Below are 16,120 nucleotides of genomic sequence, written 5' to 3' on the forward strand. Positions count from 1 at the left end.
AGCATGTTTAATTGTTTTTATCAATGTGTAACAGCGTTTTCAGACACATTCATTCAGTTCATCACATATAAACCGGCAGTCTACTCTTGCTGTGCTCTTTAAAAAAACCAAGGGAAACAAGCTGGTTATGACAGCTTGAAATACTCTTTATTGCTGAAATCGAGACAAAGCACAACCTTCTTCCTTTGTTCATTTCACACTGTAAACTATGCAGTTTATCTTCAGCAAGTAAACACAAGACCAGTAATGGAATACACAGGTTGCACTGCACTCATGCTGTAACTACTGTATATTTTTGCTTTATACACAGTCCTCTTGAGATTCAGTATGTAACACACAAACGTGGAAAGGTTTATTTTCAGTTATACAAGGTGATTATATGAAGATATTTCAGCACATCAGACATATTCACAGATCAGCCACACCATTAAAACCACTGAGAGGCGACCTGAATAACACTAATTGTCTCATTATAACGGCACCTGAAGATGTGGGATATGTTAGGTAGTTATTGAACAATCCGTTCTTAAAGTTGATGTTTTCGAAGCAGGAAAACTGGGCATGTGGGGTGTTCCCAGCATGCACTGGTCTCTATTTATCCAAAGTGATCCAAGGAAGGTCAACTAGTTTATAGCATCAGGTTCATTGATGGGCAAACCCAAAAGCAGCCCGTCTCATCCTGTCAAACAGAAGAGCAACTGCAGCACAAACCGCTGAAAAACCGAATGCTGGTTATGCTCGACACGTGTCAGAACAGGCAGTGTATCAAAGCTTGCTGTGTCTGAAACTGTGTACCACACAATGACCCTTGTCTAGACAGTAAAATTAATATGGCCCAGTTGTGGCCCACATACAAAATTTGTACATTTGTATAGTCATGAGGCAATATTTTTTGTTTTATTTAAACAGTCTTTAAATATATTACCAGAAATGCCTTGATTCCCTACCATTATACAGTACTGGTTAATTAATGTGAAAACAAATTTAAAAGAAAATCACAAAATGATTGATAGAGTGACTTCCATAATTAAGGCTATTTTAGACCAATTAGGCCTAAACGGATTAGGCCAATTTATACCAAACATATATATACAAGTTTTACACTACACCTGAACTGAATGTGCAAAAATAAGTAATAAGATGATATTTCATTGTTACAGTGTGTTTATAAAACGATAAAACTAAGAGAGTATAAATTCAAAGCAGCAAAAGATGTGTGCTAAGTGACATTTTGTAATTTATTTCCTATTTTTACTGATAATCCACTTAATTTATGTTTTAACGACACACAGGCCATGTCCTGATATCCTATAATGTGGGCTCAAATCCACGTTAGCTAATTTATGGCAATTTAGATGTGGCCCGTATTGTTTTAAGTCGAAGCCGTATCTACATTTGCCAAGTGGTCAACTTTACACTCGAATCCAACTGACCAGTGCTACACGTGGAGCAATGGAGCCACATCTTCGCTATCTGGGCGTCCATGTCTGAATGCACACATCAGAACTAGACCATAGAACACGGAGAGCACAAAGGTGTCCCGCTCTGAAGCATCATGTGCATTGTTTACTTGGGAAACAGATGGCACCAGAATGCACTATGGGAGTGTAATCTATGGAGGCCCTATCAGATACCAGAGGACACCTTCAGATCTCTTCTGGATTTTGTGTCACAATGGGTCAGAGCTGGTCTGATGTCACAAGGGGGATCTACACAATATAAGGCATTAAGGTTTTAATGTTGTGGCCGAATGATGTATAGACAGCAAAATAGAAAAACACAAACATGGTTGTTCAGACAAAATATATAGTTTAAACAACACCAGCTTCTTAATAATTAAAATTCTTAATAATGTACAGAAAACACAGTGCAAGATGACTGTAAAATACTAACAAAATGCCAAGTTTCATGCTTGTACGGCCATTGTGAGACTATTTGTGATCATCTTTTAAATTCATAACAGTCCGCTATGCTTTATGACACTATTGTATGGTTGATTTAGCACTGTTGTAATCCAGAACCACAGCAGTTAGGCAGTTTCCAAGCTGTACAGTATGTCATATCTTCCCATCAGTGGCCAAATTTCTTGTTCACTACCAATTTTGAGTCGACAGTGAAACGGTTTTAAGAGTGTTGGTTTAAGGCCTGGCATGCCCTCATAGGTGTTTTCAATCATGTTCTTCCCAATTAGACGTATGCTCATGTTGGAGTTGGGTGGAGCTATGTTTAGGGTCGCACAAGGCTACTAAACCATGTGGGTGACTGGGAATACAAGGTCTAAATTGGTTGCAACAAGTGAGATAAATCAAATAGGGATGTGAGGGAGATGTGAGTCACCACAGTCTGTACATCTGTGTGTGTATAGTTTAATCAGAAAAAGTGAGAGCACCAGTGTGACTGGACATGAGGTGTGTAGGTGTTTTGAAGTTTCGGGTTAATCAGTGGTCTGTAAGTTAATGCCACGACCAGTTTTATGTTTTGTTTTTTCGTTATTCATACATGAGGGAAAACATTTTTAGTACAAGCTTATCCAAAAAGTCAATGCTGCATTATTTATATGAGTATGTAAAAGGATGGCCTGCATTAGCATGGAGGTCCTACTTTTTAGCCTCTTTTATCTCTTATTCTATGTTTACTTCTCACCAATATCCGTCACACCCTTTTTAGCAGCAAGAGGCAGCTGTTCATGCCCATGCAGACCTGTACTAAGTTTGGCAATGTACTCGACCAGCCCAGCACAACGTGGCAAAGTTAGTCAGCTGGTTAACTAACTTTCTCACTCAACCTTATTCCCTATCCCTAAATTAAGGTCCCTCTTCTGCTGAGATTAACAAATTTAGGCTAATATTGGCTACTTCTCGCCAAACGCTGTATTTCGCTATTTTTGAGTGCAACCAAGTTCCTTCGCCAGTAAAGAAAGCCAAATATCTAACTGCTAAAGATTCAGCTATTTCACTCAGTTAGAGGTAAAATAGGGCTAAAAAGACTGAACTTCAGCAACTGGCCAAACACCAACTTTGATGGTGTCATGCTGCAACATGCTAAAACAATAATTAAGAATATAATACCCTAGGGAGTTTAAAAGCACTTTGTAATTTTTTTTTTTGAAAGCTGCTGTAACATTTGTGTCTTTAATTAAACTCTACAACACTGACAAGGTCTTTAGAGTCACTGGCGTTCACAGTAGGTTTATCATTACAAAAAAACAACAAAACAAAAGCACAGTAGTAAACCTGAAGAAAAAGAACAATTTAGTTCTTGCACATAACACATTAATAAAAATAAAGTCAGTGTATTTACCTGCTACATTTGAGTGGCATGCAAATGCAATTGAATTATGGAAATATAACTGACTATTTTAATTTTGAATGACCAAATTAAAGAATAAGGCAATTAACATGAAATGGTTAATAGAAATCAACACATCAAATAATTAGAATATAGGTGAGATAATGGCCTGTAAACTGAGAATACTTAATAGACATCACATACAGTATTTGTATGTCAGTTTTTCCACAGTCACATCAGACTGCAGGGCTGCATGACAGTGTAAGTAGATATATTATAAATTCCAGCAATGTTGTGCTTGTGTGAAACAATGATCATGTTCATTATAATCCTAATGCAATGTTAGGCAAGATTAACAACTCTTTGGTGCTTTTTATGTAATACTTAAACTTCCCTTTACAATACAGCATATTCCACATGTCTTAATAATATTTGGTCAAATCGAAGCAGTTCCCTCAGTACAGTATATTGGTGTGAATGCAGCAAAAGTTCCTGGGTAACAGTTAACGTCATCACACTGAACAAATAAATGACTCAGTAGGAAACAGACAACCGGTGCTACATTGTCTCTGAAGAAAAAGCCTAAAACAAAGGCAGGTTGTGGATAACAGATGCACAGGAAAAAGGTGTGTGTGTGTGTGTGTGTGTGTGTGTGTGTGTGTGAGTGTGAGAGAGAGAGAGTGTGCATGTGCTCAAAGATGAATTGAAGTTGTTATCGGCTACATACAACAGGGGAGCTGGCAGAGGGAGTTTGTGGCAAAATGGGAGATGTTGAGGAGCATGTTTATGTCAGTCCAATTTCCTCCAGCACACTGCGCGGGGTCTCCGCTTCCTGCGGGGGAAGAGAGCAACCACAGCTCCAATAAAGTAAAGTACATAAAGTGCTCAGTGAGATACTTACCACATAATTATTACAGCAAATTTTAACAGTATAACCAGAATTACTCCATGCACGCACACACACAAACGGTGACACCATGTTTTTTTGGTGTAATGACAAGTAGCGGTGGAGGGATATTCACATGGCATGACATGGTAACCATGCATGCATATTTCATGCAAATAGATAACAGGTAAAGCTGCAAAACAATAGAAAAACAAATTCAATTGCTAATATTATTACTCTCATAAAGCATTGGGCCACAGCTCCCACTGAGATAACCCCAAATGTTTTTGGTGTGATACTGCATTTGATAGTTGAAACTAAAGCTGCACAAATAAAATGTATATTAATATTAAATCAAATTAATACATAGAAAAATGTTTACTGCTGCAAAACACTTTTTTTGCACACTACGACCACCAACTGTTGCTAAGTGCAACATTTTCAGCAGAGCCTTGGTCATACGTGTGCACCGTATGAATGGGGGAAAGTAAAATAGCGCACCTATATTAATACTAAATCTAGTTAATAATGTAAATAATGAAAAACGACAATGGTGGCTCGAGGCTCACACGCTCGAACTAACAGAGGGAATTTGATACAGCATTAAGTTAAAGTTTGCATTAATATCTACAATAGCCTCTTTATATGTGCACACAAACACACAATGAAGATAAAAGAGAGATGACATCAAATGCATGCAATATTGTAGGCAAGGTTTTTCCATTTTAGTTATGTTTGGAAGAGCTGGTGGTTTGTGGCAGAAAAAAAGAGAAGCACTTACTTTGGCATCCTAAAAAAAGGTTAAGCACAAAGTAAAGAGAGGAGTTGAGCAGTGAGACAGAAATCTTATTTTATGCAAGAGAAACAACCCACTTAGACATAGTGACTTCTGGAATTTAGTTGGCCACCCAGATCTTGAAGCATAAACTATGCATTATTTACCAATTATAGAGTTTTCACTCACTGGATAGGTTTTAGTAGAATGACAAGTCCCTTGTCGTAGATTATGTAAGCCAAGCATCATCCGCAAAGCCAATAAGGTACTGCACAACTTTAGTGAAGTTATCAAGTTTATTTGCAGTAAAAACTGAATTACTAAATGTCAGTGATCATAAGGTGCTGTTTGCAAAAACATCTTGAACATAGGGAACAATCAGTTATATCAAAGAAAGACACTTAACTGACAGAATCATAAGCAATTTTTATTATGTACATGGAGAAAATGTCCTCGTCATGTCTGTATGCAGTGTGTCTTTCTATGTAAGTAGGAAAAAGATTGTCAATGTTTGATCATATAAAACATTTAAGTGCTTAGTCATTTTGCAATTATTTAACTTGTGTTTGAATGTTGATTATTATGATGTAGAAAGCCAAGGGGGCTTTGATAATCAGTGCAAAATCTGAGCAAATATGCTACGACCATTACTTACCTTGATAGTGGGTTTTTTGATATTCACTGAATTTAAATAGGAAATAAATAGGGCGTCGAAATACAACTCAAATTCAAAAAGGCTGTGGCGATGTCAATAAAAACAGAATGCAATGATGTGCAAATCAACCCATATTTTATTCCCAATAGAATCAACATATCAGATGATTAAAATGAGTTCTATTGTGAATGAAATATGAGTTGATGGGATTTGCAAATCATTGCATTCGGTTCTATTTACGTTTTACACATTGTTCCAAAAACCCTAGAAATCACAGTCACAAGAAAACACAAAAAGTCAAACGCATGTGATTTAAAATAAGATGATACAAAGTGACACATATGATAAAGGAACAGTTAACCCATGAGCCATTCGTACATTCATTTCCCACCCACGGGCAAAATAAAGTGAGTTCAGTCACAAAAACAAGATGAAGACAATCAATAAAAATATGCAATAAACTAACATGAAGTCCTCTTGGTTCTATTAATAACTTGTGGGTAATGATGAGCCTAGTTGAGCTCTGTGTTTACATAACAATAAAAACAACATTTTTTGTGATAAGTCATTTTAGCATTTCCTTTCAAACAGTGTGCGTTTTTAAACATTTACAATATACTTAATCTAACCCATTTGTGCTCCTGTACTACAACCTGTGCAACAGGGGGCAGACTTACCCACACATTTTGAGGGCTAACTGCACAGACAAACAGTAAAAAAAGTGGAGATTTTTGCAATATTTTACATTGCAAAAATCATTTTTCATTCTGATTCAATGGCTCTAATTTTCTTTTAGACCAAAACCTACAGCCACTAATTTCCCGCTTTTAAATAATTAGTAAATAAGCTGCTGAAGTGAATAGCTGAACTACAAAAACTGTGTAGCATCAACAGTTCCACTTGCTAAATTTCTTTGCGTGTCTCTTTGAAGCTGAAGGTTTAGGGCCTTAACAGAAATCTAGTAAGTGAACCTCACATTCATATCATATCTTTTGAGTTGTGACATGACTCATTGTTTTACAGTTATAATAAACAGAGTTGTCTAACTGGTGCAATGAAACCAACCAAGAGTGAACCAGTGACAGGCATGTAACAATATATCATCACAAAACATTTGACTGAATAAATGTGTCGGTGAGTAACTACAGTACCATTTGTTTGGTTAGCACTTTTACCATATTACCTATGGATTTTTCAATACTGTGACCAATATTGTATCATGACTGTCATGTACTGAACTGAACGGTGAACAGAGACTATTGTGACACCCCCAAACCCATTACAATGACAGGTGCTCAGAGGGCAGAAACAAAGGTGCCAGGCACTGAGGAACTCAGCATGCAGGGTGGACAGTAGCAGCAACAGTGGCGGCAGCAGCAGACACGATGGCAGCCAATCAGTACACAGGCACATTAAAGTACTCATGACGGGGCTGGGGGAGAGAAATGCACACAGCTTAGAAAACAAAACACCGAGTCGTAACAGTCCTCTCATTCAGACCCTTCACACAGACACACACACACACACACACACACACACAGGACATGCAGAAGACAGAGCAGCAGGCAGCAGGTATTAACTGAAGACAAACATTTCCTAGTAAAGCAATATAGTTACAAAAATAGTAAAAGTTCGAATTTCGGGGGAAATAACCACCTTCCTGCAGAGAGTTAGATCAGATGATAGATACAACTTTCATGTAAGGGGAAACAACTAGCCTGCTCCTGTAACTGAGCTGTAAAGTTCACACATTAACACATATTTGTTTGTTTAATCTGAACACAAACCTGTAAAAAATATAAATTGTGCCTGAAATTGTTTCAGTGGTGCAGCAACTCCACATAGTTGCTGGAACTGGACAATAGGTATATTCTGGACAAGAAAAGTCGTTTTGTTGTTTTTATTGATTCTTTGTGCTTCTTTTTGTCCTTGTACACTTCGGACTAGAGGAAGGTTCGCTGTGCATATTTCCCAAAAATTCAAACTGTTCCTTTAAGGTTTCTTAAATAGGATAGTTGTAAGAAAATGTAACTTTTTCTACAATACTCACCTAAAGTCAACAAACTCACAGGGGGTGGGGTGGGGGGCTCTATTCAGCTTTAAAATATGCTAAACAGGGATGTTAGCTATCACACTTGAGCTCAAGTCTGTATTTCACACTAATCTGTAAAATATGAATAAGGGTAAAAAAAAATCCCACCATTTTAGTGAGAGGGTATGAACAGATTAAAACTCTTTGAAAAGTAAACTGTTTATTTTTCCCATGCAGACTTGAAGCACTGCCTATTCCAATGTATTGATGCAAAGCATTTAGTAATGTGGACAGTGTCAATGAAATGTGACACGTACATGAACAAGAAAGACAAACAAACTAGGACAAACCTTTCCAATACAAACATGTACTGTCAGCTGAGCCCAGTGACACTGTCATAACCAGCACAAACTGAGCTACACACAGAGTGAAACTAGTTGTGACTATAGGGATCTAGAGGTGCAGGTAGTCCACAGACACAGGATTCACCTCTGTGGGCCTAATTCTGGAAAAGACCAGAGGACTCAGAAGCCATATTTGGGACCATTACACCTGTGAGACAAACTTATTTATATAAGAACAAAAATAAGCAGAACAAAGCACCACTGGTCATTTCAGGTAAAGTTGCTCAGGGACCTACAACATCTACACATCTACAGTATGTGCTAAAGGAACAGGGGACTAACCGTGCACCACCACGAAAACAGTGCCCTCTTTGTGGGAAAGTCTGTGCTCAATTTATCTCTGATGCTGCACATTGAGAGTTAAGCTGAGCTAGAAATCTTCTGAGGCATCATTATTCCAAAAGATTTGCTTGCTGGCACCAAAGTAATGGCCAGCTCCTGAAAAATATTTAATTAAAGGCTTATTAAAATAGTTTAAACCAAATCCCTTGTGGTATGTTTTCTGTCTAATTACTGCACAGTGCACTTACTAATGCCCTAAAGCCAGGGGCGCTAATTCCAAATGTGCCCCACATCAACCTTTGTATTACTCTGACCAAGCAGTTTTATATCTAGCAACCGCTATCTAACCTGTATTATGTGTACATTATCTAAAAGACGATGTTGTTGGTTTATGAATTGTTTCTCTATGGGGATTCTGCAGCATCTCAAATACAACAGACATTTTATAATTTAATCTGGGCAGAAAAGTGCCTCTTCTGGCTTGTTTTAATGTGTTTCATTTTTGTCAACAAATCCCCTTAAACAAAAACCAACAATGAGTCAATCTTACTAACAATTGTAAATATTAAGTATAAGTATGTTTGTGGCTTTTTTTCCCCCTCTTTGTTGCTCCAAAACCATAAAAACATAGCAGTTAGCCACATCATTGCACTGGCTGACAGGCTTTATTATTATTATGTCAATAATGGGCACTGTAGTTTATTTTGAGTTATTCCCAGATATGTAATCCTTTGCCATAAATTCGTGGTAGGAATAAGTATGAAACTTCATTTTGGTACCTCCTTAAGGGCCAAGAAGTGCCCAGCCAAGTGGGAACCAGTGTAGCATAAACCAGCGCCTGAGGCTGAGTACAACAGACAAGCTAAGCAAGTCAGAGTCCTGAAAAACAGATCACTGCATGGTTGGTTTTGGTCTTTTAATGGAATTAGTTAAGAAAAAAAAATATGGATAACAAAATCTTTTTCTTAGAAGTAATTGGAAAATTATAGTTGTGGTCATATAACAGCATGTACAATAAGCTGCGGAATTAGTGTTATTCCAGGTAAATGCAAAATACAGGAACACAGTGTTATTGCTCAGAAATCCATACTCAGCGATTTCATTCAGTGCTGTTAGTACTTCACAGTCTTCACACAGGCAGCTCTTTCACTTAAAATTAAAATTCAAACTCAAAATTCATATTTTATTTAACAATTTTTTATAAAAATCCAATATTCCATTACTACACTATTATGCAATAGTGTAATGAGAATCCAAACTAAAACATACAAAGTGAAAAGCGTTGGATTATGCTGCCTGTTAGTGAAACTGAGTGTATTCAGGCATGTTTCATTCACGTTTGATTTCATGCCTTGTAATGACCCTTTATTGTGTCACATACTGTATTTCTTAGTCAGAGCTATGAGGTAAAGTACATGCAAGAATTTCACGGCACGCAGTAGTGGAAACCCATGCTGACTGATTGACTACACCAGTCTAGAAGTTACCCACTGCCTGGATGGAGGCATGGATGGACTCTAGGCCCATTACAAGATCTCCTCATTTGGCAAACTTCCCCAGTCTTCACTCTGGCTCTACAAATACAGAATTGAGCCAATCAGAAACCTCATCCTTGATCCCTCTGGGGGAACTTGGATTGTTACTCCTGGGGTTTTAACACCACTCCTTCCAAAGTAAGAAAATCAACTAAATGAGTTTAAATAGCTACTCCCATCATGCACTTAAAAGGAAAAAGAACTGCATTAAGAACTTACCATAAGCCTTTTAGGATCACAGCACAGTATGTCCTCTACAGTAAAACTACCTGAAGGTCCCGCTGACTTTAACTCAGTGAACAGCTTTACAGTTTGTCCTTGGAGATTATGGACATGGCTGGGCAGAAGCTGCCTTGCAGGTAATGGCTATGGGCCACAAATCAGGCTTCCTAATGCTTCCCAACTTTACTGCTTAATTTAGGCCACTTTGTCTTCCTAGTTTCACAAAATGAGTAAACATTCAGTTTAAAAAAAAACTTTGGTGGCCATGTTTTGCCTTTGTGTTGTGATAATTATTTAGCAATATTCTGAAATACTTCAGTTGAAACCTTGACACACATTTTGAAGACAAATATCTCAAATATCAGTGAGTGCAAGAGTTAAATTTTATGTTTCCACATAATATTCCAACAAACTGATATTTTTTTTACATATTTGGATAATTTGTGTAAATTATAAGTATCTGATCATAAAAGTTATTATGCGCAAGAAAGTCTGACGAACAAATTGTTAGGCTAGCATTCCTGACCAATGTTAATGTTTTCATTTAGTTACATACCTGAAATATTATAAAACTGTAAAATACACTATCAATGATATGCATTAGCATATAATAGCAATCAGCTTGAAATCTGTGCCAAACTATTTAATAATATTTGTGACACTTCTGCATACGATGTTCTCTGCAGTTCACAGCAGATTACTTTTCTGCACTGGATGTTAATGAGTTGTCAGCAGTGGCCTGGTTCTGCTTCCCAGAACTCATTAAAAGTGGCCTTTTGGCTCAATAACTGAATAAATGTTGAGCAAACAAATCCAGCAAAACCGACCCGCGATCTGCTGACACTGAATAATGGTTAAGACTAGACTATTGTGTAATATAACTCAGCATGCATTTAACCATTTACATATCTTTTACATTAAAATCGGCTTAAGAAGCTCATCCTTTTCATTCTGACAACACATTTTTTCTCATCTCATAATGTAGCTTAGCTATTACCTACACACTATATTCCACAAATGACAAAGTAAAGGTGTTTGAATTATGATACATTCAAACTGGTGGTTTTGTTAGATGACATACAGCAGTGTTGCTGTCCATGCTCTGCTATATGTGCGTACAGTCAAAAATCATAATTGCAATGACACTGTGCTACTGTAATTATGGTCCCTCTATATGAAATGTTAATCTAGGGCGAATGTCTGTGTGTGTTCTCAGCAATGCAGACAATAAGGCTTTATTTCTGAGCTGCCACTTGTCAAATTTTAAATAAGTGAAGCCTAGAATCTTATTAATCACACAACTTTAGCTTTTTACTAATACTTAATATTTAGGTTTTATTGTGCTATCAATTTCTTTGAGATCAGCAGGTTTCTCTGTGAGTAATAATAGATTTTAGAACTGAAATCAGTGAGAATTCCTTCAATTTTCAGTAGATTTGGAGACTTAACACTAACCACTTTTCACTACTTTCTCTTGGTCACAGCATTTCTTTTCACTTCACTGCTGCCTTCGTCACAAATGTAAATGTAAATATAAATATCCTCAAGTGTTACAAACTACTAACTTGCACGTATTACTTGTGTTATTCATTGCTGAAGAAGAGGTATTGGTTAGTGCTTAGGATTGTAGTTACAACAAAATTCAAGTTCGGAGTCATTACACAGCAGAAAAAAAACACATCAGCAATTTTGCCATGTATGGTGCAATCCTGACACTTTACCATTGCTGATATGTCTCTTCTGCTGGCTTATAGTGGTGGTGATTCTACAGGATATTGGAGGCTAATTATCTAATGCAGCAGCAAGGATTATTTGGATTTTTACAAACTGTACCTGCAAACAGGCGCATCTGAAAGTCTATATTCTTCATTAGCAAAGAGAGAAATATAGCAGCTGAAATCAAGATTAAGTTCAGGCAAACTAAAAGTGAAAGATAATAAAGCACTATTTTCAATAAAAAATAAAATCTAGATAAGATAGATCAAAAAGGAAAGCAAACAAAATGACAAAGATTTGCAAAAGGCTGCTAAAGTACTATACTTATGCAATTCAGAAACTCAAATTAACAACAGTATTAGTCATTAGGAACATAACACTACCCAGTGTGAGCAAATGTGCAAAAAAAAGAAAATAAGAAAAACACCATGAAATACTAGCAGTCCCAGGTGGCCCCCATGCACTTAACAGGGAAGTGAGACAGGAAAAACAGATAACATCAACATTAAAAGGCTCTGTATACACCAATCAGCTGCAACAATAATACCAACTTGTGGTTTCCGTGGTGGTGGACATGGGTCAGCGAGGAAAATATTTGAGTTTGGCCATGTTCAATTCAGATCTCACAGAATATCAAGCGTTTGGGCTGTGTGAGCACAGACTGGTCAAACTGCCCATGCTGACTTCTATCCATAACATTAAAACCACCAGGAAGTTCTTAATGATTTTTTTACCTGGGTAATTTGAGGGATGAGAACATTTGTCTTTATTTTATTTGAGATTTGAAACATGCCTCTAATACTCCCACGGGGATCATTAGAGCATATATAAAAACAAAAATTTAAACTCACAGTGCTACTGCTGTGATAAAATTTAATTGTCCTAAATGCCAGATCAGAGATGTTTTAAGTTTAAGTTTTAAGATGCAGACACCTGGTTTTCATCCACCTAAGATGCATATTATTATGTGTGCATAAAAATTTTAAAAAGACCCCTAACAGCATTTTGTTTTGACCCCTAACAGCATGTCCACAAAAAATTGTTTTGCAACCATTTTTTTAAAACTGTCCATTCAAGGCACATCTCACTCAATGTATAGGATTCGTTCCATGCCTTACCTCCTGTAGAAGGTCTGCCTGCTCAATGGCCTTTAATACATTCTTTTTGGATGTCTCCTGAGCCTCCCCACCCAACAAGAACTCATCCAGAATAAAGTAGGCCTTTTCAAAGTTGAAAATGATGTCAAGCTCACAAACCTGTTGAGCAAAAATGAACACTAATTACAACTTTATAGTATAAATTATATAACAATTATTACAAATGAACATCATTACTGGTTTAACATGATGGAAACATTGGATTACCCATGATATGAATGCACATTACATACAATCAAAAGGACAGACAGAACAGAAACGCACACTGCCAAAGTATTTATCCAGCAACTCCACATATCTGTGGATGATCTCCAGTGTGATGAGCTCATTGTCCTGGTCCTCTATTGCACAGCAGAAGTACAAGCTGGCATATCTGCAACAGACAAACAAGTCAACCAACTTCAACTTGACAGTATACCTAAAAAAAAAAAAATACTGCATTGAGAAAAGCATCTTTCCCTCTGAAAACTACTACATCAACCTGACAAAGAGAATAGAGGAAGAGCTGACTATGCATTTTTGTCAGTTAGACAGGATCTCCCTGTGTATATATAGTATACACTCTCTCCCAGCTCACAGTAATAGTGCTGAGAGAGCATTTTACTATAAATAAGAATGGTTGTTTGCTGTGGTACTTGGTATTCATTTAAAGCTTGGAGCCAGATGCATAAGGTTGTTTCAGTTAAGCCTCATTCTGCCATGGTTCTTTATCCCTGATAATCCCTGAGGCATTCTTTAAGCATGTGATGAGTGGCTAATAAAGGAGCTGGTCAGTTGATCCATCACAACCAGCAGGGCAGGAAGTCACAATGGACCAAGCTGTTCAAAGACAAGCAGAACGGGACATAAAGAAGTCTCAAACTCAACAGGACAGCAGCTTGCATTATTGATTCTCATTATGTGATCGACTGCTTTCTCTCAATTCTTTATTGTTTCATGCTGCGCTCCATCTTTGTCTGCCGTTTGTGCAAATGAATGCAAGGCAGAGCCAAACAACACAATGGATTCACTTCAGTAGTGTAGCTGTCTTTGGCACAGAGAAGTGAAATGGCACTTTTACTGTAGCTGACTCATACAGCAAAACAACAGCCATGAAACAGAAACACAGGCTTAACTTGAAGTAAAGGAAGGTCCCAAAATATAATTAATAAAATAATGTGCATCTTTATGTTGAATTTGGTAGCCTGGTTAGTAGGGAAGGGTACCATGTTAAAATTTCTCTTTTCACTAAAGACAATTTTTTTTTTGTATTAATTTGATTGATTTTTTTAATGTTCTTGCTCTTTCGTGCCTCCGCAAACCGAATAACGTTTGCCACTCCTTTCCACCTTTGCAGTAGGTATAACACACACTCTTTATCAAGACAGTTAGGAATCTAACAGCTACGCAGAATTATAGAGAAAATATATTTACTGATCATTGCACTACAACTACATCCAGTAGAAGCAGCCCTAATCACTCGTTAATTACACTTTTATGACATAGATGTAATACGAGTTGAATTAATGTACATAAGAAACTTCGAATAAATATAAAAAATGGAAATGTAATTATCGAAATTTAATAGGTAAATAAACATTGGTCTGTTTGAGCAATGGTGCAAAGTTGCTGACTGGCCAGCACTTCAAGCACAGTGTTTGTCTGTCCCTGTTAGGTCACCTGGGTTCACCATTCTGCCTGCCTGTCTGTTGGCATAGCAACAGGATATAATGAGGCAAAATTAATGCTCGTTCTTGTTGTAGTGTAAGTACAGTTGCGGTTTTGTCTTCAATTCTTTTACAACATTCTCTCCTGATTCCTTAGCTGAGTGGTAAAATTTGTATTTTGTGAGCATTCATGCAAAAAGCATTTTGTTCAAAAACAAGCCTAAACTCAACCCACCTCTTATATACAATCTTGAGGTCTCTCCATTCAAGAAAGCTGCACATTTTGGGCTTTCGGGCCAGGACTGTCTGCACCAATTCTCTGGTGATCTTTTTCTTCTCCTTATCAGACAAAGGCACGTACCATTTCTGAAGCCTGAGCTTGCCTTGTCGACTGAAGAGAAGCATGAACTGCATCTGAAATGAAGAGATGAGAAAGAACTGAGGAGCTGTGAAACTCAATGCTAGATAAGTTAAAGCAGTTAGGTGGTTAAAAACACAGAAAGAGACAAAAAGCATTTAAAAGTAAACACCATGCGACTTTTTATGCCATGCACTTAAGATCCTGGATGATTATGGCAAATTAAGACGAAATTAAGAAAATTATTACTGCAGGAAATTTAATAGGTGCAGACGATATTAAGAAGAGGCAAGGCAAATAAAATTTTAAGAATGGATTATTTTCAAGAATTTGATTTAATATCACGAATTTCTTAGTTGAAGATACTATCTACGTTAGTTGCTGAGCTATTGATGTACAGTCTGGTGCCATGTGTTAGATAAACATTACACCATCTCACTTCAGGTTTAAATCCAACCAGAACAACTGTCATCAAAGGCAACGTATTCCACGCTTACAATTCAAGATACATTGAAAAAAGTAAAAAACAGTTTAATATATTTAAGGTTACACCAATAACACGACTTGGTTAAAATGATCATTTCGTGTTCGCCGTTATAAACAGAGCCAGTACGGAAGTGCCCCTAACACCGTTATTTAGGTTAGCATTCATGTTAAGTTAGCCTCTTCAGCAACCGCCTAACCCGTTTCTGAAACGACATGAAACAGAGCGTGTATGTGCATTTAAAATTAAAGGGAAAAATAACATCTTTCTTCTCTACTACTTACCGTGAATAAATAACAGTGTATTTCCCTTCTGTAGAGATGAGCCACCCAACGCTACCATGAAACACGGCCACCTGGCATCCAGCATGTGATTGGTCAATGAGGCGCTCATGATGCTGTTTATTGGGTAAAACATTTGGACAGGCCCCTCCTTAGCTTAAATGTGATAGGCTGCTACAAAAATCTATCAAATCCTAAGGAATTTTATGGTGATCCCGCCCGTTGTGACGTCACCATTACACGCGGCCTCTGAATGTTTAAATAGACGCGGAATAAACCAGGAACATGTTTGTTATTATACAGTGTTGGACTTCCAGACCACATATACTGATTGTTTTTGCTCTTGATTATATTCAACATAATATATACCACAATGGGCCAGAGTTTTAGGTTATTCTG

General features: G+C 37.2%; 1 protein-coding gene across 7 annotated transcripts; it reads right to left on the bottom strand.

Moving 5' to 3' along the window:
* Positions 1-125: 125 nt before the first annotated feature.
* LOC137131852 (AP-1 complex subunit sigma-2) lies at positions 126-15,815 on the bottom strand. 7 transcript variants are annotated; one of them, XR_010915045.1, is made up of 7 exons: positions 15,725-15,815; positions 14,834-15,012; positions 13,217-13,325; positions 12,914-13,051; positions 9,814-9,896; positions 4,956-7,036; positions 126-4,120 (listed from the first exon to the last, which is right to left on the bottom strand). XR_010915045.1 is itself a non-coding variant. In XM_067513662.1 (7 exons), exons 2-7 carry the CDS (start codon positions 15,010-15,012, stop codon positions 4,008-4,010), a joined length of 579 nt encoding a protein of 192 aa, XP_067369763.1. In that variant the 5' UTR covers positions 15,725-15,815; the 3' UTR covers positions 126-4,007. The 7 variants fall into 7 exon arrangements, 4 of the variants coding, with proteins under 4 accessions (XP_067369763.1, XP_067369762.1, XP_067369761.1 ...); XR_010915046.1 differs by lacking the exon at positions 9,814-9,896 and adding an exon at positions 11,913-11,943; XM_067513662.1 differs by lacking the exon at positions 9,814-9,896 and adding an exon at positions 11,913-11,943 and having other exon boundaries at positions 4,956-4,964.
* Positions 15,816-16,120: the final 305 nt, after the last annotated feature.

Source organism: Channa argus, chromosome 8 (assembly GCF_033026475.1).
Source record: "Channa argus isolate prfri chromosome 8, Channa argus male v1.0, whole genome shotgun sequence".
NCBI classification, from domain to species: domain Eukaryota; kingdom Metazoa; phylum Chordata; class Actinopteri; order Anabantiformes; family Channidae; genus Channa; species Channa argus.